This window comes from Chionomys nivalis, chromosome 24 (assembly GCF_950005125.1).
Source record: "Chionomys nivalis chromosome 24, mChiNiv1.1, whole genome shotgun sequence".
Taxonomy (NCBI): domain Eukaryota; kingdom Metazoa; phylum Chordata; class Mammalia; order Rodentia; family Cricetidae; genus Chionomys; species Chionomys nivalis.
The window spans coordinates 35,014,626-35,037,580 of record NC_080109.1 but is presented as its reverse complement, the minus strand read 5'-3'; the positions used below and the strand labels follow the sequence as shown (position 1 = coordinate 35,037,580).

General features: G+C 37.4%; 1 protein-coding gene across 3 annotated transcripts in view; it reads left to right on the top strand.

The window, feature by feature from the left end:
* Afg2a (AFG2 AAA ATPase homolog A) overlaps positions 1-22,955 on the top strand; it is a 180,966-nt gene that overhangs the window by 108,388 nt on the left and 49,623 nt on the right. For 2 of the 3 annotated variants that reach the window (XM_057757278.1, XM_057757277.1), the window contains exons 15-16: positions 1,239-1,403; positions 3,319-3,357. In XM_057757278.1, the coding sequence (XP_057613261.1) occupies positions 1,239-1,403; positions 3,319-3,357 (204 nt within the window). The remainder of the gene's footprint in view (positions 1-1,238; positions 1,404-3,318; positions 3,358-22,955) is intronic. The other variant, XM_057757276.1, reaches the window with a different exon arrangement.

The window sequence follows — 22,955 nt, the reverse complement described above, 5'->3', positions numbered from 1 at the left end:
CAGAATTCCCCTCAAACAGCTCCATTCTTGACAGTGTTCTGATGAGTAGTGAGTCCAGTGTCACTTTATACGCCTGTGTTCAAGATACTCTTGAGTTTGATGTTAGCAGTTTGACTGAAACAACTTTTTTTATCCTCTTAGAGCTTCTTGACTGTGAATGTGTTTTGCCTGCTTATTTGGGGGAACTTTGAGGCCCTTAGTTCTACAGATATTTTTTGTGCCAAATTTTCTTTCTTTTTCCTCTAGATCTCTGATTATGACATTTTTTTTCATTTTTTTACTTCCAAGCTTAAGCAGTAGAATATTTTTTTAGTGTGTTTGTGTGTGTCTCTCTGACTTCACTTCTTGCTTTCTTTATTCACTATGCTTTGGGTCTGTTGGGTTTCTTTCTTTCCCACCATGTGCCACTTGTTTCCCTTTGTACTTGATCTGCTCCTTACCTTCAATGGTCTTCCCACATCTCTTTGTCTGGCTACTTTGGGTATCTGTATAATTGCCTTCTCAGCAAGGCTTTTCTGATTGTCCTATCAACCCAATTCCCTTAAAAAAAAAAATAGTACATTCAGTTTCTTTATTGAGATAAGCCATATACCATAAAATCCACTCATTTAAAACATTTTTATGGATTCATATTCATAGGTATTTGTGTGTGTAATTGTTACTACATTAACTTTTCACATGTATACTTTACACATTTGTTATTTTTTTCTAGTACCAAAACTTTCTGGCCAGTAACACATGCTCAGTAAGCTTCCTAAGTTCATTAGTCTGGCATAATATATTGGAGGCATTAGCCACCAATAAAACGCTAAAAAATGTTCAACTGATTAAATTAATCTCTGGGCCTCTTCTTTTATCATAGCTGTGCTATTTTTAGGACTCTCTGAAACAGCAAATAGCCTAATATGTATTTTTAAGAGTTATTGAAGGAAGTTTTAAAAGATGTTGGATTTTTTTCATATAAAAGTACAAGTCATACATACATTTCCTTAATTGTTATCATTTTTTACTTATCTTGGCAGTTGTATAGAAAGTTTCCCAGAACTACTGTTTTCCTATCCCCAGAAATCAACTAGACACTGTTTATATCTTGAAATTATAGAGTATCTAGTACTTGTCTTATTTGTTTAATTGAGGATAATAGTTATGTGGGTATTTCTGAAAAACTAGGTACTCTTTTCTCTGCCTGCCTTTGATATGGAATGTCAGTTCTGAGCCTTGCTGTTTCATCTGTATAGGCTTTGATGCGGCCTGGAAGAATTGACAGGATCATTTACGTGCCCTTGCCAGATGCAGCAACAAGAAGGGAAATACTGAACCTGCAGTTCCACTCGATGCCAATCAGTAACGAGGTTGACCTGGATGAACTAGTTCTCCAGACTGAAACTTATTCAGGAGCAGAGGTAAGATCATTCCCTAAAATGCATGTGTAGCTCAGAGGTAGAATACATGCTTAGCATGCAAAGGGTTCCTGGATTCAATCCCCAAGCACACACCCACATCCCACATACCCCAAAAAGAAAAAACTGGGTGTGGAAGGGAAGTAGCTCCATAAAGAGAGGCTACTTGTTAATAACACCTGTTTTGAATTTACTGTGAACCATCAAATTTTAAAACAAGAAACCACTGAGTCACATTACAATTGACCTCTGTTGAATCTCATTGTTATCTGGCTCTGAGTATTTTTCAAACTAAATTTTTTCAGTTTACCACATAGCACAGTGGGAGGAACATTGTACTAGAAGTAGCTGACCCCATCAGGCTTCCTGACTCTGTTTTCTAGCTAGTCAGCTAACATACACTTTACTGAATTTTGGTTCCTTTTGTTAAATTACAAATTAGGAGAGTAGTATAGATTTTTCAGCTAAATTTTGTGGATATTAGGATATCATAAACATAAAGGGCTTTGCAGAGAGGTAATATTACTAGTTTTTATAATTGTGGACAGTTTTAACTATTCAGATCTAATTTTGGTCACAGAGATTATTTCAAAAAATAGTGAAAGGGACCATCTGCTCTTAATCTTAAAGAACTTTTTTTTTTTTTTTTTTTTTTTTTGGTTTTTTAAGACAGGGTTTCTCTTTAGCTTTGGAGCCTGTCCTGGAACTAGCTCTGGTAGACCAGGTTGGCCTTGAACTCAGAGATCCATCCACCTGCCTCTGTCTCTGGGATTAAAGGCTCGCACCGCCGCCACCACCACCCAGCTCTTAAAGAACCCTTATCAGTAACTGAAGGACCTCTAAAACCTCTAAGATCACTTTTATATATGGAAGATAAGCATTTTTCCTTTTCTTAGAAAATCTTCCTCTTAGTCTATTTTTGTTACAAAATAAAATTCCATGAAGTAATTGTGTAACTTTTCTTCATTCAACACGCCCCCTAGTACTGGGACTTGAACCCAGCTCCCATGCATGCCAGGCAAGGACTTTACCACTGAACCACACCCTCAAACTCGTGTATGTGTGTGTGTGTGTATGTGTGTGTGTGACACACACATATATTGAAAAGTATATATACCGTATACTCCAGCAGAGAAATAGCTTCAAAATACCACTCAAGTGGATTTTACTGGTAATTTAATATTTTAAATTTTAAAAAATGTATATTCTTTTGTTTGTTGCTAGTAGGTAGGGGCCCCATACCCTCTTTTATCTGCTGTTGTCATCCAACTTCATAAAATCAGAAGTGATAAGCACATATAATCAGGCAGGTTTCCATAGAGCTGTCCTTAGTGTCTCATGCACCCATAACAGCTATTGCATCTACTCTCCACTTTGTCTCAGGAGCTGTGGCAAGTAGTTTAGGAGGCAGTTGGAGTGCACTGACCTAGTCCCATTTGAAACAACGGTCTTTATGATCATCTCTTTGGTCATAAGGTCAGCGTGAGCTTGTAGTTAATATGGCGGAATACTCCAGCATTTTCTGGCATTGAGTATGTAACATGTCAAGTTACAAGAAAAAACAAGAAGAAGAAAGTATAAATCCCTCATTTGAGCAAAGTGGAAGAGTAGTTAACAGGGTGTTAATGTGCCTTTCATATTGAACTAATCCATGATATTCACACTTTAGTACAAAACAACAATAGAAGAGACTGTCTTCTTCCACAATGGGGTATTTGGTGGGATGGGAAGGTACATCTGTCTGGTTGGTTGGTTGTTTGGTTGGTTGGTTGGTTAAATAGTTAATTTCACAGACATATTTTTAAGTTTTAAGACTGATAACAGGAAATTTAACAGTCAAACCTTAAATTTAGACCAAAATGTAAGATCTCATCTTTCTCTTTCTCTCTCTCTTTTTTTTTGTCTGTCTTTTTATCAGAATGACAACAGTGCTACAGTGTTTGAAGGCCAAAATTAGGTTTGATTTTTTTTTTATAGTAAAATAAATTTAAGATGATAACCTCAGTCATCTAATACTGCAAACAGTACTTGTGAACTCTGTTGTGATTGACTTTCTCCCTAGGGTAAGGCCATGTCCTTCAGTACAGAATGTGTTTACAGATGCTTGCTAAAGTGGGAGGGAAAAGAAAAGGTTTAACTTACAGTTGGGAAAAATAGGCTTCCACTTGTCAACAGGAGCTGCCCAATGAAATTTGAACTTAGATAAGATTGATTGTATTTGACAATTGTCGGCCACATGAAGGGTAGAGATGAGTAAATTCCTGACACTTACGTTCCATTTTTGAAAATATTTAGCTCTTGTTAACGTTTTCTTCTTTTCATGTCTAATTAAAACAGTATAGCTGTGGTTGAAGTATAGATGATTCTCTTTTAATGACTGGGATTGGGTAAGGTTGCTTTCAAATGAGTGTCTTCATTTGCCCAATCAGTGTTGTTCCATGAAAGCCTTGTCATGAAGCAGACCCTGTAATTCCCGAGACACTCCGTGTTCTCTCCTGGAGGGGACTTACCAAATGATGTCTATGCTAGGCAGTGGTAGCACATGCCTTTAATCCCAATGCACGGGAGGCAGAGGCAGGTGGATCTCTGTTAGTTCCAAGCAAGCCTGGTCTACAAGAGCTAGTTCCAGGACAACTAGGAATGCTACACAGAGAAACCCTATCTTGAAAAACTGAAAAGCAAAAAACAAACAAAAGAACCAACAACAACAACAAAAAAATTATTTTTAAAGGACGTCTATTATAAGCCCTAGCAGTATCATCAGTTCTTAACCTTTGGGGGTTAATAGACCCTTTCACAAGGGTCCCCTAAGAACATTGGAAAACACGGATATTTACATTACAGTTCATAGCAGTAGCAAAATTACAGTTATAAAAATGAATGAAAGTAATTTTATGGTTGGGGTCACCACATGTTAAAGGAAGGTTGAAAACTGCTAGCAGAAGGAAATGGGGTGTGGTCGGCTGTCTGGGACTGGGTCTTTAGCTGCTGAGTTCCTCTGGAAGGGTGTTATTTGTCTTCTGGCTGCCCCATGGCAAATGGGACAGTGTTGCCTTAAGCAGATGGAAATTAATCTTGGAAGCTGTTTTCTTTTGCTTTGATTTTGTTTAAAGTTGTTTTTCAACAGTCATCCTTTTATGAAGTTATTCCTGCTAGTTTTGGAAACCTTTTATCTCTGACATGTAAACTAGAGCTGGTTTTAAGTGATGATTTCCTGTGTTTTGGAGAAAGTACTAGTTCAGGCCAATAGCCATGGGGGTCTGTGGCATTTGGGTTGAATTCTTATTTGCATTTGAATGTCACCTTCTTTTCAGTGGTTTTCTCAGTAAGGGGCATTTGTAAAATGGTTCCCCAAGTTAGAATGACTTCACAAGGTTTTTCAGCTTGATTGATGGTCAAAAAAAAAAAAAAAAAAAAAAAAAGATGAGCACTTGACAGAAGCCACAAACCATGCTTCCACCTTTAGTTTTGATTATTTATTCATTTGCTTATTTGCTATCAGGTTTTGTATTTTGAGACATGATCTTGCTATCTAGCTTTTTTTGACATGACCGAGAACTTATTGTGTAGCCCAGGCTAGCTTCAGGGCATAAAAATTCTGCCTCTGTCTCCCACTAAAATGTCATGTGATGTTGTTATGAAGTGGCAATATATTTGTGTTGACACAATAGCTAAACTTTTCTAAAAACAGAATAATTATTGTATCATTCACTTTATTAGTTTTCAAAGCTTTCACTTCTTAAAAAACTTAAATTAAGCCTTTTGTGTTTGTTTCAATATTTAAATGATATGTCTTATCTAAAAACCTGTTTTGTAGTTTATGACCCCCTGTGGTCCCATAAGGGTTCTTGAAGTTTCCATACCTACTTGACATGAATGGAGCCTCAGTGGGCGTCATTAATTCAAGGTTCTGTTAACTTTGGAGGAGCTGTGGTAGCTGCCAAAAGAAGTGCCTTGAGTTACTTTTTGTCTCACTATTGTTCCTGTTAGCATCATTACCATTGAATGAAAATAGAAATAGTTAACTGTCAAGTAGGAATGTCTTTTCTTACCCTGTCCAAAGTCTCCTGTAGTAGCATTACTTAGCACACTAAATCAGAACCCACGTCTGAGAATCTGGCATGTATATACTGTTCATCTGAACAGTTTGCCTAGCAGCACATCTTAGATTGAAAGAAGAATTGAGCATCAGGACAGGAAAGCCTTTTTGTGTCTCAGGTTCTCCATTTGTGTTAGTAAAAAACGGCTGATTTCAGGGCCCATCTCCACAGCTTGCAAAACACATCACTGCAGCATCCCTCAGCCCTCTTTGAATCTTCTCCCAGCCCTAGGGAGGAGCCCTGTGAAGATCACTGCCATAACCAATCAGCCTTCCATTCACATCTGAGATCTCCCTTAATCATCTCTGCTCTTCCTGGAGCTTATACCCTAAAGCCTAACACCAGAATTCAATGTTCTTTCCTTGCTCAGTCTGCTAACAGCATGATGTCTTCAGAGCATCGGGAGCACCTACTCTAGAGTAGCCTTTTCTCTAAGCTGCTGTACTCCTGTTTCTGTTTGACGTTTTTACTCTCATTGTTCTCATTTTAGCTCATTGTTCACAGCCTTATATGAGCTGTACCTGGACTCTCTGGACAGAGGCTCCCCTGGACTCTCTGGACAGAGGCTAGGTCTGTACCTCTTGGTATGGATGATTCTTATATCATTTTCCAACCAAAACTACTGGTTGGCTTCAATACTCACTAAAATGGCACTCTAGTTTTATCTTTTCTCACATGCTATCTAAGTATTCTGACTCCATGTAAGCAGTCCAAAGAGATGGCTCAGCTGTTAAGAGCACTCACTAACTCTTCTTCCAGAGGACCCAGGTTCAAGTCTCAGTACCCACATAGCAGCTAAGAACTGTCTGTAACTTCAGTTCAAGGGGATCTGACACCCTCATATAGACAGACACACAGGCAGAACATCAATGCACATAAAATAAACAAATCTTTTAAAAAGAGCTAGAGCTAAGCAAAAACAACCAAAATTAGATCTTGCCTTCCCTTTGAAAGACTCATGACCTCTTGATTCCTTGACTTCAACAGTAGACTCTCTGTAGCTGTTTGGTTCACCTTTGACCTCTCCAAACATTTGATGAAGTTTTGCCTATTGTTATGATAGCAATTTAACAAACTAAACGTATATGAAATGGATTTACTATGTACTAAATGAATTTATATTTCTCTTCATAATAATTGTCTTTACCTTTTTAAATCTTAACCCCCCAAAATGTACAACCTATTTGAAGTTGAGAATCTAAAGGTTTTAATTCATTTATTTAATTTCCCAAACATTATGAGTAATATTTACAGTTTAGAGAAAAAGGAATGTAAAAATTAAATTCTGTACTGGCATGTTTATGTTGCCAGATCCCATGATGTGCACAGCGAGTGCCACAGGAGTAAAGAAGGGGAACTCACAAGCACATTTGCTCTTAGTGGCCAACAGTCTAGGTTGAACATAAATGGAAGAGTTATATTCAAGGAATAGAAGATGAGGCAGAAAAAGTAGGTCAGGCTTAGAAGGGAACTTATAGTCTGCCTGATGGAGGTCCTTGGGAAAATGTGAGGTTGTTACCAGATGTATGTTACTGTTAGATTAGTGGCGTAAGTAGCTAGCTGGCCAAGCATCTTTATGTAAATATGGGTTTTTGTTTGTTTGTTTTGCTTTGTTTTGTGGGTGTTGTTTGATTTTTGTTATTGTTGTTGAGTTTCCTTGAAAAACAAAGCTTATCTATCACTTAGTACATTTAGAGTATTTCAGTTCTTTTCTCCTCTTATCTGACACCTTTGTGTAAGAAATGAGTGGAGAAATCTCTGTACCTTTTGTCTTGTTTACTTTTACCAATCGTATTACTGAGCACACTACCTTGTATAGAATGGTAAATGTTCATTGAGCAGACCAATTTATATTTTATATTTCAGGTAGATAAACTACACTCTGGCTATAAGGTTTGCCTTCTATGACCTTAGAGGTAAAGAAATCATAACTGTATTAGCACCTCAAACCTGCCATGTATTCACAATACTGCCATGAATTACCGGCTAATTATAGAACATGTGTATAGAACATAAACTTTGAGTATAACTTCTATGGCAAAGACTTTATTTGCAGACTTGATGTAAATGAATTACAGAAGCATCCTTCCGAGCAGGAAGGCAGCTTTTCAGTATATTTGCATACCAGAGGTTGTAGAAGCTAGCTCGATTCGGGAAATAATCAGGCCAGCTTAAAGATAAACATTATATTTTCAATTGTTATAAGGGGAAACTCATGCCACAAGAATGGGAAGTCCGAGTCCCGCTGTGTTCAGCGGGAATCGCCCTGAGAGAGAGAGGGTGCACCTGGTCCCAGTTTTTCTTCCTGGGCTCCAGGTAGCCACGCCTTAACTAGGCTCCACTTCTTAAAGGTGATTGGTTAACAGAGCTTCCCTCGTCAAGAGGTAGATATGTCAGAATGACTTTCAGCCAGCTCACTCTCTTCTCACCCTTTCCTTTATACTTTGTGATCTACATGTTAAGTGTTCAAACATGGTAAAAATTAAGACCCATCTTAGCTGTTAGCTATAGTATGAGTTTTTTTTTTTAACTAAAGCATTTCTCTCTTCTTAGACTGTCTTCTCATATTTTAATAAGGGGAGTAGGATGTGGTCTATTTGATCTTCAGTGTTAAAAATATGATTCCATTATTATTATGGATTACCATTCTTGTATAGGAATCCACTAGAGGTTTGAATGATGTTTGACATGGCCATGCTTAAGATGCTTTTGAAAACCAGTGCTCTAAATACTTCTTGTGTGATTTATAGATCCCCATTGTGGCAGAGGAGTAAGAGCCTTAACAGACCGTGCTCTACACTCATATTTCAATGAAAGTCTCATTAGGACACTTAAACACTTCTACAATAAAGAGAAGTGGCTCTCTCACTTGCCTAGGTCTCAGTTCCTTTTTTGAATGCACAATGTGGTTTTGTTCATTTTGTGTCCTGAATTCTTTGGTTCTTCTCTTCAGTATCCTTCAGTACCTGATCAGGTTCATAGCTATGGTTTAGAAGATACTGTAATAAATAATATAAATAGAAGTACATATCAGCCAACTTCTTCCTTGCGGTCTCTTAGTAAGTAAATGAAGGCTATGATATTGTTCATTATAACTTTGTTTTTGAAACTTAATATATTGTAACATACGGCCAGTTCACAGTCACTTTTTTGTATTTCCATACCTCAGTTTTTACTTAATCTGAAAAGAACACACCACTTGAACTTTCCTCGGTCTGTCCTAGATGTGTGTTTACACCACAACAAGTCACCTGCCAGAACACTTTGTGCTGCTGTACCTGTACTCTGGGCTGCTTCGCAGGTGTTTAACACTGCTGTCATCTTTCAGGAAGCATTAGTCAGAAAGGACATGGATGGCGAATAAGCAGCAAGCTTAAAACAGTATTTTATATCCAGACATATAAACCCCACTGTAGGAAAGCCTATCCCATCAACAAATTAGGACCTACCTCAAGGCTTGAATTCAAGGTAAACCTGTATCTGTGGAGGATTAAACTTGTGGTGATAACGACTTAGCTTTTAATACTCACCCTTGTTTATTTTGTGCCAAATTTTCTATTTCTTCAGGCTAGGTCTTCAAAATTCTTGAAGTACACTTGCTTCTCCATCTTCAGAGGAATTATAAAATTTAGGAATTTTTTCCAACTTATGAGACCCTATGGTTTCTTTTTTATGAAGTCTAATAAAGTATGTTAGCTCTGTCACTCAAGTCGTTGTATGATCAGTTCTTTTTATTTGGTTTTCTGAGGTGATGGGAAGCTAATTTCCAGTTAGTTATATTTCTAATCTTTTTATATGAAAAACATGCCCTCATTTTATTTGAAAACTGATTCTTGTGTTAAGAGCAATTTTTTTTTACTGCGTGAAATTGCATGCTGTGTAAGTACAGATTATGGAATGAGGACATTGTAGAACCAGATAACAACCCTGCCCACAGAGTTCTTGTCGGATTCAGTAGCACAGTTCTTGGAGAGCTGCTCTTCTTTGTCAGCATAGGGCAAGTGTTCCAGGAATAATGCTTTTATCATCAGCAAATCATATTTGATCTTTATAATATTAAACATTTGCAACTTAGCCTAAGCTTTTTCTATTTTATCTTAGGATTTTTAAATATTCATAATCATTTTACACGTATTGTTTTCAGTTTTAAGTCACTGAGCTTATATTTCATAGTTGAATGTAGTGTTTATTTCAACTGTCTTATCAGTACTTTTGATTCTTAGTTTAGTCTTTCTTTGTTAAAAATATGTGATATTTTATATCTTTAAAGCCAAAGTTAATGTTTCTTTTTAAACTATTAAATATCTCTCTTTCAGTATATTTTCAGGAATTTCATTTTCCTGACTTGGAGCTTAATTTTGTTCTCTTTTTATGTAAGTCTTCCTAAGTTAAGAAAATTACTAAAACTAGTAACTTCGTATAACTGAGAATTTCTGATTCTACAAAAATAGTTGTTTAGAAAATAAGCATTCAGAGCCGGGCGGTGGTGGCGCACACCTTTAATCCCAGCACTCGGGAGGCAGAGGCAGGTGGATCTCTGGGAGTTTGAGGCCAGCCTGGTCTACAAGAGCTAGTTCCGGGACAGGCACCAAAGCTACAGAGAAACCCTGTCTCGAAAAACCAGGAAAAAAAAAAGAAGAAGAAGAAAAGAAGCATTCAGTTACAACACTCTTCTTTAGACTGGGATTGAACCCTGTGTTCAGGGGCGGAACAGAGTTGTGTCACTTGTCCGTTGTATGTAGAGCAGGTTCTCATGTTTGGTCTCCTCCAGGGCTGAGCTTTCATCCCATCAGAGTGTTCTAAAACTCTTACAGTGAGTGTTTGGACTTTTAGTCTGCTTACTCTGTAATGTAATTTTGCCTTGAGCTAAGAAAGGAAAGCGGATTGTTTCTCTATACAGAACTTTTATGTTTCTTTGTTGTTATTTGTTTATATTTTTTCTGATGTTCTTTAACACAGATTGGATATCCTTCTAAAATGCTTGGAGAACCTTGGATATTTCCAACATTATTTATGTTTATAATAATTTCTATGTGTTAACTAGACCAGTAGATGCAATGCACATGGTGCTTTGCTGTCATGGGAAGTCCTCATGAATGAGGTATCTTCTCTTCAGAATGCAAAAGTTGTCATCCTTTTAGCATTTGCACAAGGTATTCTTTCAGTTGTAGCAAAAGTCACCCCTTCACATAATATCACTTGAAAGGAGCCACAGGAACTGCACACAGGGATGTGGTGATAGGGCACTTCTGTGCGAAGCACAAGGCCCAGTCTGATCCAATCCTAAGAAAATTAAAAATCGGTGCCTTTCTTTTTTCTTTTTCTTTTGTTTTCTTTTTTTTTTTTTAAGAAAACAGAATAAAGGTTTCTTGTTTACGAATAAAATTAACTAAAAGCTTCACTGTGATCCATGCACTGATATCTGTACTATCTTGAACTGTTTTTATTATTCTGGTAATGAGCTGCAATGTAACTGTAGGTGTGGAGAAATCTGTACATTTACTGAAATCTAATCTGTCTGTAATGATTTGTCTAAATACAGCTTTGTGTGTCAACTGTCCATAAGCTAATCACCCAGGAAAATCAACCATAGGTTTTCTTCTTTGGCAGCGAATACTTAAGATACATGTCCTTAATGTTTATAGTCATATTATAGACACACAAAAGCAGGGTAAAGTGAAAGAATGTTTTTGTAGTACTTCACAGAGAAAGCCACAGAGTGAGGAAAAAGGAATCAGTGCCTAATTATGGTGCTTTCTTGCCTTTTTTTCTTTCTAATGGTAATTGCTCCTAAGAATTCCCTATTGGCTGAATTGAACCCTCACAGAATTCATAGTGAAGCCCTTTTCCCCTCTTAACTGTTTTTAAACATAGAGCTATAGAAAGGTACCAAGTTAAATAAAGCCATGGGGACGTCAAAGCAGCAATTGGAAGAACACAGTCAGTAGCTCTCTACAAGCCAGACTAGAGACCTGACCAGAAGTTAGTCATGCTCATACTTGATCTGAATGTTCCAGCCCCAAGATACATGAGAAATTAAATTCCTGCTGCGGAAGTCACCTTGGCAATGATAGGCAGCCTTTAGTGTCTTCAGTTTGGAAAAACATCCCCCAGACATGCAAACAGTTCCAAAATGCAAAACTCAAATCATCATGCTCCAGGCAGTGTGCTGACTTTAAACGGCATGATAGAGGCATACCTGCTGTGATCTGCCCTCCATAGAGACATGGTCTTCCTCTAGCATTTGCTTGAACATTTGTTTTTTGCTGTCCTGTGTATGTCATGTGTTGTTAGACTTATGATGGTTTTAAGTTTTTTAGTCTGTATGCTACATTTATTACAGTTTAGGTAAGCATTATTGTTGTAGATCCTTTGGGTATTGACAGTTATATTATGTGTCCACCATAACTGTACCATGTAGAACGCTTTGCTGCCCTGAGAACCCTGAATTATGTCTATTCATCCTTCTTCCACCTGCCCCAATCCCAGACAACAGTTTTGGTTTAATTTTTTGGCTTTAAATGTCTATGGCTTTGGCTGGGCAGTGGTGGCTCACGCCTTTAATCTCAGCACTCAGGCAGAGACAGGAGGATCTTTGTGAGCTTGAGGCCAGCCTGGTCTACAAAGTGAGTTCCAGGACAACCAGAGCTACACAGAGAAACCCCATCTTGAAAAAACAGAGAGCTAGCCTGTCTGTGACTTCACCGTTTGTATCATGTCATCATTAGAGTCTTTTCACTTAGTAGGTTGCACTTGAATATTTTCTGTGTGTATCATTCCATTATCTAGCTATGCCAGTTTGACTATCCATTGGCATATTGGAGGACAGCTTGGTTGCTCCCAGGTTTAGACACAGGAAGATAAAGTTGCCCTAAATGTTTGTGTATGGGCCTGTTCTTGAATTTACAGTTTTGACTCTAAAGAGTGGACGCTAAAGAGTCCTTGGGTTATATGATAGAGTAGGGCAGTTGTTTCCTGATAAACTGTCTTCCAAAATTTCTGCACCATTTTTCATTTTCAGCAGCAGTGATTGCTGCTTTGTTCCCACTCTTGCCAACTTTCCTGCTGTGGTGGCTTGTGTCCAAGTAGTGCTGTGACTTTCTAGTGACACACGCTGTGGAGCATCTTGGTGTTTGCCTGCTTCCCAGCTGTGTGTCTTCATGGGTAAGGTGTCACTTCAGAGATTTAGCCTGTTTTTTTATCTGATTTTTTTTCTTGTTTAGTTTTAGACTTTCTATTTCATATTCCAGTTCTTTACCAGTAATGTTTAATGTACAGATTCTATCTTAGTCTGAACATTATTATCTGTCCTTTATTATCTGGTCTTTCGCAAAGGGGAAATTAACTTTAGAATCACTGTAGTTACTCCATAGTTTTTGCCTTCATTTATAAGTGTGATAATTTATAGCTTTTAATGTCAAGGAGACTGATTTCCCCCTCAAACTATTATTACCTGAGAAGTAAACCTTCATACCTCCCTCTTCTTCCTCTAACTAACATTATGCTACTGTATAGAGCAAGCATTTCTACCTACCCAAGTCTCTGGGTCCTAAATTAGGCAAATTTGATGCTTTGTGTGTTCTGGTCGGCAAAAGAAAGAGTACTTTAAGTATGAGACAGAGAGACAGACATAGAAGCCACCTGGCACTCTTTAGTGCTGCTGATTCGTAGCTGTTAAGACCTGGTTAATTTTTTTGTTTTGTTTTGTTTTTTGAGACAGACTTGGTTAACTCTTAACACTCTGTACTTTAGCTTCTCTGGCTTGAATGAAATTCTCCCTGAGAACCGATAAAATTCTCATGGTTTTGTTTTTAATTTGAATGTTTATTACTACTTTTTTCAAATCTCCTGTGGAAGTATTTATATCACTTTTATCCCTCTCTCCCCTCTAAAAATCCTCCAGCTTCCCCCTTCTTGAATTTATGACCTCTTTGGTAATTATTATTGCTTACATTTGATGTTTTATATCCAGTATTTGATTTGTATATTGTATATTGCTTACTTTTTGTAATGATGTCAGAGCTAATGTTGGGGAAATTGTCTACAGAAATTCTAGCAATGCCCTGTTTTAAGATAATAAGGTCAAGCCAAGTGTGATGGTGCATACCTATGATCCTAGCATTCAAGAGAAGGAGGCAGGAAGAACATGAATTCAATACTAGCTAGGTATATAGTGAGTTTGAGGCCAGTGTTTATGTCTCTGTCTCTCTCTGTCTCTGTCTCTCTCTCTCTTTCTCTCTTTTAAATAATAATAGCGAGTAAGAAAATAAAAGGTACTGATATTTAAAGGAAGTAATTTATCCTCTACTTACTGAAACCTAAAAGAGAATTGAGAAATTTTTAGTGGCATCACCTTTTACAAACTTCTTTTTGGGGTTGGGATACAGGGGTCTCATTATCTGAGGTTAGACTCAATCAAATACATGCTCCTTCTACCTTAGCCTTCTAAGAGCTGGGACTACATGCATGAACTACAGTGGCCTTTATACATGTGTATAAAGAAGCAGAACTCATTTTCCTTTAATTACTCTGCCCACATTAGAAGGCCTTATACCAGAATTCTTTGTTTCCTCTGTGAGAAAAAGAGGGGGGAAGCAGACTTAATAGCCAAGAAGCAAAAGAGAAACAGCATCCAGAAGATATAAAAACATGCTCTAACTACTGGGCTTCAGTTTACTTCATGTGCTGATATAACACATTGTTCTTTATTTGATTCTTGCTGGAACCATGCTAATAATGCTTGTGACTTTTGTAACTAGAGCTAAAGTTCACTTAATATACACAGCGTGTTGTTTACTGACTCAGACATTCCTTAAGTTAAAACGGCCTTGTCACCTTCTCTAGTACCCAAAGATGCTTTCTCTACAAATCTGTAATAAGTGTGTGACACTCTAATAGCATCCCTACCCCAGCACTCTTCATGTTCTCTGGAGGCTTGATAACAACCTTCATTGTTTCTCCTCTAATAAGCTTTCTTGCTGCCTTCAGAAGATACCTTCCACTCACATGAGCACATTAAAGGTTGAAACTTCTGCTGGCCTTACTTTTAAAGCTGTCCTCATTGCTTTCTTCTCTGTGCATGAGTGTCTTGATTGCTGATGTTATTTCTGTAACTTTTTAAGTGGTGTGTACCACCACCATAATCCACATATGGCTAGATTTTTTTTTAAATTGGGTGAGAAACACAGGAATATTTAGAGACATTGCAGCTTTATGGAACTCTGGTTTTGAATCCCCCTCCACCATATCATCCCTCCCAGAAAGTTGTCTGTGTTCATTCCCAGCCCAAAATAGACACCACTACTCATCATTCTTAAATGCTATTGATCTTTGCATGGTGTCCAGTTGAGGTTATCTCCAGGAACCTCCATTATGTTAGGAAAAATCCTAACATGAGCCGCTCCGCCGACACTAAGAAATCCAATTAGGTCAGATTAAATCAAATTAAATGTCCATGTTTTATTAAGTAGCGCACTCTTGGGTGACCGAGAGCTTGGCAGGGGAGACAGAAAAGCAGGGAGAACATGCAAACCCGGGACCATGTGTTCCTTCTCTGGGAGCCCACTTAAATACCCTATGGGAGTGGTCCTGACTGGCATGCTGGGATTTGGAGTCCAGACCAGTGCAACTCCCAGGCCAGGGAGCTGAGATGGATTCCAGGGGCTGCGCTCCCGACTTAACAGATTCCATTTGCTGTGGAGAGAAAATCTTTTGACAAGGTTTGATAGCTACACTTAATTGTGGGTATTAGGATAAAATTTAAATCTAGTTAAGGAATTATACTGATCAAAATGGTGGTAGTAGTAAATTCTAAGATCCATGACCTCACCAGCCCTGGGAAGTTGACTGTATTTCTAGTACCAGGCATTATTTCCTTCCTGTTGAGTGGGATTAAAGACAGCTGGTGGTTACCACCACCAGGTGAGTGTTTCTGTTGTACCTTAGTGGATGTCTTGCCCTGCTGGTCATTATAATGTTTCATAGTTATCTCAGCTGGGTAAGTACTGTTAATTACTGCCCTCCCTTGGCTGCTTACATAGTACTTTCTGGTACACTGGAGGCTATACCACAGACAGGAGACTTTCATGTTAGAGTTCTAATCCATGTCCTGTTTCCTAAGTGTGTGTTACCTTCAGCAATAGGTGCTTACCTCCAGCCTCTGAGAGGTTATCCAAAGGCTACATCCAAAGGCCCTGTATTGTTTTAGAGGAGTCATTTGAAATATGACCACTGAAGAGGAGGTCTCTCATGACTGATACTGGGGTTTTTGTTAGTCTGTGGTATTATAGGGGTCGTTGTCATTCCTCCAAAGTGGCATTTCTTCATTTAAGCTATAGATGGAAACACACACACATACATTTAGATGCATTTTGCATAATTTTAGGTAAATGTAAAAGTTATTTGATTCATTAAATGTTTATCAAACAACCTTAGTGTTATTTGACTTCTGTCGGGGACCATCCTTAACAAAAATACTTCTCCTTACCAGGGTAGGGGCGTGGAAATTGAAGAAATATAAGTAAAGAATATCAAGACACATAAAAATATCAGGACAGAAACCATAGAAGGTATGGGGAGGACATTCCCATGACTGAAATCCTGAAATTTGCCCACGTTTATTTTCCCACAGCTTTTATACCCAACATAAATGGGAGAGAAGGTAACAAAAGACTTTATCAACATGATACAAAAGGATAACTCACACAGTCAGTGACTTTATCACTCTGAGGCATCAAATCATTAGCATTCTGTTGTATAGGTAGCAAAGCTGCTCTAGATCACATTATATGCTGAAGACCACTACCCTTCCCTTCCCTAGGTGACCTCATAGTTACAAAAGAAGGAGCAGAAGTACATTTGCATATCCCACCACCTGTCAGGGTGGCATTGAGCTATCTTAATTTCAAAAGAACCAAGGAATCATCTCCTGAGTTAGGACTTTCAGCTCTGCTTGTCAATCTCCAAACTGACTATCAGACAAGGTGGAAATGGTCCAGCCTTTCTCCACCTCCACAGACTTCTGTTTCCTTTCTGTGTTTCTGTCTCTCCCTTTATATCATCTGTATCCTGCTCTTTCAAGCCCTTGTTTCTACCAATCTTTGTTCCTTTAGAATTTCCTGATATCTGTGGTTACTCGATGTTCTCTGAGAATTTGGATCTAGGAACCATGAGTGAGAAAAAAATTATGTGGCATTTGTCTTTCTCGTGCAGGATATTTTCTAAGTCCATCCATTTACCTACAGATTTCATGGTTGCGTTTTCCTTTATAGCTATATTGTATTTCGTTTGTTGTATGTCCATTATCCATTCATTTGTTGAGGGACACTTAGGACAACTGAAAAGAACATTAGGATAGTAATTTGTTTTCCCTTTTAACAGTGACACGGAATGAACACAGAACACCCAAAAAGCACTGTGTTTGGGGTAAGAGAACCTGAGTTTTCAGTGTTTCTTATAATAGGCCCTTTAACCTCTTGATGCCATGACACTTCAGTAAAAGCAACATTTAAAAGATGAATTAGAAAGTATTTCAGTTATAATCTTCTCTGGTAAATAGAACTAAAACATGGAGTTAAAGAATGAAAAAAATGATAGCTCAATGCTTTGAAAACTTGGATTTTGTGCTGTGATCATTGTGAGGTGTCTGTCACATCATAATTGAACCTGCCTCTACACCTTGGAAATACAAATGCCACAGTAGTAGAACTTGGCCATGACTATTTAGTGTTAAAATATGTTTGTCCTTTATATTAAGTGCCAACTGTCTTTATATTAAAAGTGCCTTCACTGTAAAGAACTTAGTGAGAAGTAACTTATCCAACTATTTTTGTCAACTTGTTAATATTATTTGTTAGGCATCAAAATTTTAAATTAATGTTTTGCTTGCTCACCCATTTCTCCTTAGAGTCTTTAAATGAATCTTGTAGAACACATCCTTCATGAAGTTTAAGAAGAAAGAAACATTTGGAATTCTTTCATGTCCCTACCTGAAATTTTTGAGAATTACAACCTTGAGCAAGTGCCTATCTTGGCAAACAAATTATTTTAACCTGAAACTTGATCAAAGTACAATGAGAACACTGAATCATAGCTTGAGATGTTACTATTTATGTTAAAATAAAAAGTGGAAGTACAGGTTAGCATTTCAGCTGAGGATATAACTTACGTAGGATACCAAGAAGAGTGGAACACATAGGAAATATATTTTTCTTTCAGTCTATCTGGGGATGAATATTTGGGGAGACACCTAAAACTATGAGGAATTATATCAGAAAGCATCCTTCTGTCCTAGCATCAGCCTGGGTTCTTTAGGAATCTCCGTGGGACCCTTGGCCAACAACCTCAACTTATTGCCACCCAGTTTCACCTCTGGAAACCTTGCCTGGTAGTTCAGATTCTGTATCCTCCATTTCGAGGAGTCCTGTCTAGGGTCTCCTTCATAGATTCCACAGAGTTACCACTGCCCTGAGCATCTTCATTATTTTCCCTAATGCTCCTCGGTTCTAGCTGTCTCCCCATATTCTCCCTCCACTCCTTCCCACCTGGTCTTTCCCACTTTTATCCCCAACCATGTCCAGTCAACCTGCAGAATTGATTCTATTTCCCATTTCCAGTGAGATCCGTGCATCCCCCTCCCCCCCACACACACAACCAACCCTCTGGGTCTGTGGATTGTAGCTTAATTATCATTACTTAACAACTAATATCTACTTATTAATGAGTACATATTACATATTTGTCTTTCTGAGTCTGAGTTATCTCACTTAATCTTTAGTTGCATCCATTTGCATGCAAATTTCATGATGTTAATTTTTTTAACAGCTGAGTAATACTCTAGTGTGTAAATGTGCCACATTTTCTTTATTCATTCTTCATTTGAAGGATGTCTATGTTGTTTTCAGTTTCTGCCTATTATGCCAAGAGTGTTAGTTATGTCTTGAGATAGCTCAAGACCCAATTTTCTGAGGAGCCACCATTTTGATTTCCATAGTGGTTGTACAAGTTTGCACTCCCACCAGCAATGGAGGGGTGTTCTCGTTGCACCACATCCCCACTAGTGTGAACTGTCATTTGTGGTTTTGGTCTTAGCCATTCTGATAGATAGAATCTCAGAGTAATTTTGATTTGCGTTTCCCTGGTGGCTAAGGATATTGTTCAAATCTCTTTAAGTGTTTTTCAGCCATTTGAGTTTCTTCTATTGAGAATTATGTTTAGATCTGTACCCCATTTTTAATTGGATTATTTGGGTTTTTTGATGTCTAATTTCTTGAGTTCTTTATATTTTTTGAATGTTAAACTTCTACTCAATGTGGAGTTGATAAAAAACTTTTTCCTTTTGGTAGACTTCCTCTTTATCCAATTGATAAGTGTCTTTTGCCTTACAGAGGCTTTTCTGTTTCATGAAGTTCCATTTATTAATAATCATTGATCTTAGTACCTGTGTTGTTGGTGTTGCTGTTCAGATAGTTGTCTCCTGTGCGAATGTGTTCATGACTATTCCTACTTTCTCTTCTGTCAAGTTCAGTGTGTCTGGTTTTATGTTGAGGTCTTGGATTCACTTGGACTTGAGTTTTATATAGGGTGATAGGTAGGGATCTATTTACATTTTTCTACATACACCCATCCAGTTGAACTAGCACCATTTGTTGAAGGTGATTTCTTTTTCCAGTGTGTATTTCTGGTGGCTTCTCAATGAAAAATCAGGTGTCTATACATGAGTGAATTTATGTCTGCATCTTCAATTCCATCGGTCAGTGTGTCTGTTTTTATGCCAGTATTATGCAGTTTTTATTATTGTAACTCTGTAGCACAATTTGAAATCAGGGATACCTTAAGCAGTTCTTTTATTGTTCAGGATTGTTTTAGCTGTGCTGGGTTTCTTGTGTTCTCACATGAAATTAGAATTGTCTTTTCAAGGTCTGTAAAGAATTGTTGGAATTTTGATGGAGATTTTGTTGAATCTATAGATTTGCTTTTGGTATAATGGCCATTTTTATTATGTTAATCCTACTGATGTGTGAGCGTAGAAGATCTTTCTATCTTCTGATATCTTCGATTTCTGTCTTCAAAGACTTGAAATTTTTTCATGCAGATGTTTCATTTGTTTGGTTAGAGTTATCCCAAGACATTTTATATTGCTTGAGGCTACTGTGAAAGGTGTTTCCCTGATTTCTTTCTCAGTCCATTCGTCATTTGTATGTAGAAGGGCTACTGATATTCTTGAGTTAATATTGTATCTAGCCACTTTGTTGAAAGTTTATATCAAATGTAGGAGTTCCCCTAGTGGAAGTTTTAGGGTCACATATATACTATCATATCATCTACAAATTATGGTACTTTGACCTCTTCCTTTCCAATTTGTATCCCCTTTATCTCCTCTGGTTGTTTTATTGCTCTAGCTACAACTTCAAATACTATACTGAATAGGTAGGGAGAGAGTGAATAAGCATGTCTTGTTCCTGATTTTAGTAGAATTGCTTTGAGTTTCTCTCCATTTAATTTGATGTTGGGTAGAGGCTTCCTGTGAATTGCCTTTACTATGTTTATAATATGTCCCTTGCATCTCCTAGGACTTTTATCATGAAGGAGTGTGGGATTTATCAGAGGCTTTTTAGGAATCTAATGAGATGATTGTGTGATTTTTTTTTCTTTCAGTTTATTTATTTGATGGATTACATTTACTGATTTTCCTATGTTGAACCATCCCTGCATCTTTGGGATGAAGCCTACCTGATCATAGTGGATGATTTTTTGATGTATTCAGTTTGCGAGTATTTTATTGAGAATTTTTGCATCTGTGTTCATAAGGTAAATTGGTCTATAATTATCTTTGTTGAGTCTTTATGTGGTTTGAGTACCCTGGTAACTGAGACCTCATAAAATAAATTGGACAGTTTCCTTTCTGTTTTTATTTTGTGGAATAATTTGTGGAGTATTGGCATTAGCTCTTCTTTGAAAGTCTGATAGAATTCATCTGAAATCATCTGGTTCCGGCCTTTTTTTGGTTGAGAGACTTTTAATGACTGCTTCTATTTTACTAGGGTTATACGTCTATTTACATTGTTACCTGATCTTGATTTAACTTTGGTAAGTGATATCTATGGAGAAAAATTACCCATTTGTTAGGTTTTCAAATTTGAATACAGGTTTTCAAACTGTATCCTTATGATTCTCTGGATTTCCTTGGTGTCCATTGTTATGTTCTCCTTTTGGTTTTATTAGTTTGAATATTTTCTCTCCATCTTTTAGTGAGTTTGGGTAAGGGTTTGTTGGGAATTAGGTCGGAACGATAAATAACCAGGCTAGCTCAAGAATAACAGTTATACTTTAATGGTTAAAGAGGGGAACTCACACTATAAGAGTAGGTCCGACTTAGAATCCTGCGCAGAGAGAGCAAGCACCTGGATCTCCCAGTTTTTCTTCCTGGGATCCAGGTCGCCACGCCCCTATTAGCTGTGATTGGTTAACAGAGTTTCCCCATAAAGGGTTTGTCTATCTTGGAGATTTCCTCAAATAACCAACTCTTTGTTTCATTGATTCTTTATATTATCTGTTTTATTGATTTCAGCCCTCAGTTTGAGTATTTCTTGTCATCTACTCCTCTTAGGTGTGCTTACTTCTTTTGGTTCTAAAGATTTCAGATGTGCTTTTAAGTTCCAAGAATGAGATCTCTCCATCTTTTTTCCTTTTTTTTTTTTTTTAATGTAGGCACTTAGTGCTATGATCTTTCCTCTTTTTCATGTGTTCCATACATTTGGATGTGTTGTGTATTCATTTTCATTGAATTTTAGGAAGTCTTTAGTTTCTTAATTTCTGTCTTGAACCATTTTTTTATTCAGTAGAGAACTGTTGAGTGTCCATGAGTTTAGAAGATCAGTGTTGTTTCTGTTATTGTTGATATGCAGCTTTAATCCCTGCTGGACTGATAGGATGGGGGGAGTTACTTCAGTTTTCTTGTATCTGTTGAGACTTGCTTTTGTCTAAGCATATGATCAACTTTGGAGAAAGTTCCATGAGATACAAAGAATAAAGCACATTCTTTTTTGTGTTTAGATGAAATGTTCTGTAAATATCTGTTAGATCCATTTGATTTATAACATCAGTTAGCTTCTGCAATTTCTCTGTTTAGTTTTTGTCTGTATGACCTGTATATTAGTGAGAGTCTCCCACTGTCAATGTGTGAGAGTCAGTATGTGATTTAAGCTGTAGTAGTCTTTCTTTTAGAAAAGTTGGTGCCCTTGTGTTTGGAGTGTAGATGTTAAGAATTGAAATCTCATCTTGGTGAATTTTTCCTTTGAATATGTTGTTAATTTGTATCTTTTTATTAGGGGAATTGAGGCAATAGATATCAGTGAATATTGATTGTTAATTCCTGTTATGTTGTTGTTCTTGGTGGTGGTGTGGGGGAGTGTACTTTTGGTTTTGCTGGTATTAGATTATTTTCTGTATTTTCATGAGTGTATTTATTTCCTTGGTTTGGATTTTTTCTTCTTGCTCCTTTTGTGGGGCTGGATTTGTAGATATATATTGCTTTAATTTTATTTTTTATTATGTCATATCTTTTCTTTTTTAAGATTTATTTCTTTATTTCTTATGTATGCAACATCTGCCTCCATGTATGCCCACATGCCAGAAGAGGGCACCAGATCTCATTACCGATGGTTGCTGGGTATTGAACTCAGGACCTCTGGAAGAGCAGCCAGTGCTCTTAACCACTGAGCCATCTCTCCAGCCCTTGCGTGATATCTTATTTTCTCCCTCTATGATGATTGACAGTTTTGCTGGATATAGTAATCTAGGCTGACATCTATGCTCTCTTCTTGATCTCATCTGTCTAAGCCCTTCTGACCTTTAGAGTCTCCATTGAGAAGTCAGATGTAATTCTAACAGGTCTGCCTTTATATGTTACTTGGTTTTTTTCCTTTGCAACTTTTAATATTCTTTCTTTGTTCTGTATGTTTAGTATTCTGATTATTAGGGGTTGGAGAGATGGCTCAGCGGTTAAGAGCACTGCTTGCTCTTCCAAAGGTCCTGAGTTCAATTCCCAGCAACCACATGGTGGCTCACAACCATCTGTAAGGAGGTCTGATGCCCTCTTCTGACCTGCAGACATGCACACAGACAGAATATTGCATACATAATAAATAAATAAATAAATAAATAAATAAATAAATAAATAAACAAGCAAACAAACAAATAAATAAGTATTCTGATTATTATGTGTAAGGGGTACTTTCTTTTCTGGTCTAATCTATTTGGTGTTCTGTAAACTTCTTGTACCTTTATTGGCATATCTTTCTCTAGGCTAGGAAATTTTTCTTCTATATTTTGTTGAAAAATATTTTCTGGACTTTTGAGCTGTGATTCTCCATCTTCTATTGTTCTTTGATTTGGTCTTTTCATAGTGTCTCAGATTTTCTGGATGTTTTATGTCAGGAATTTCTAGATTTAGCAT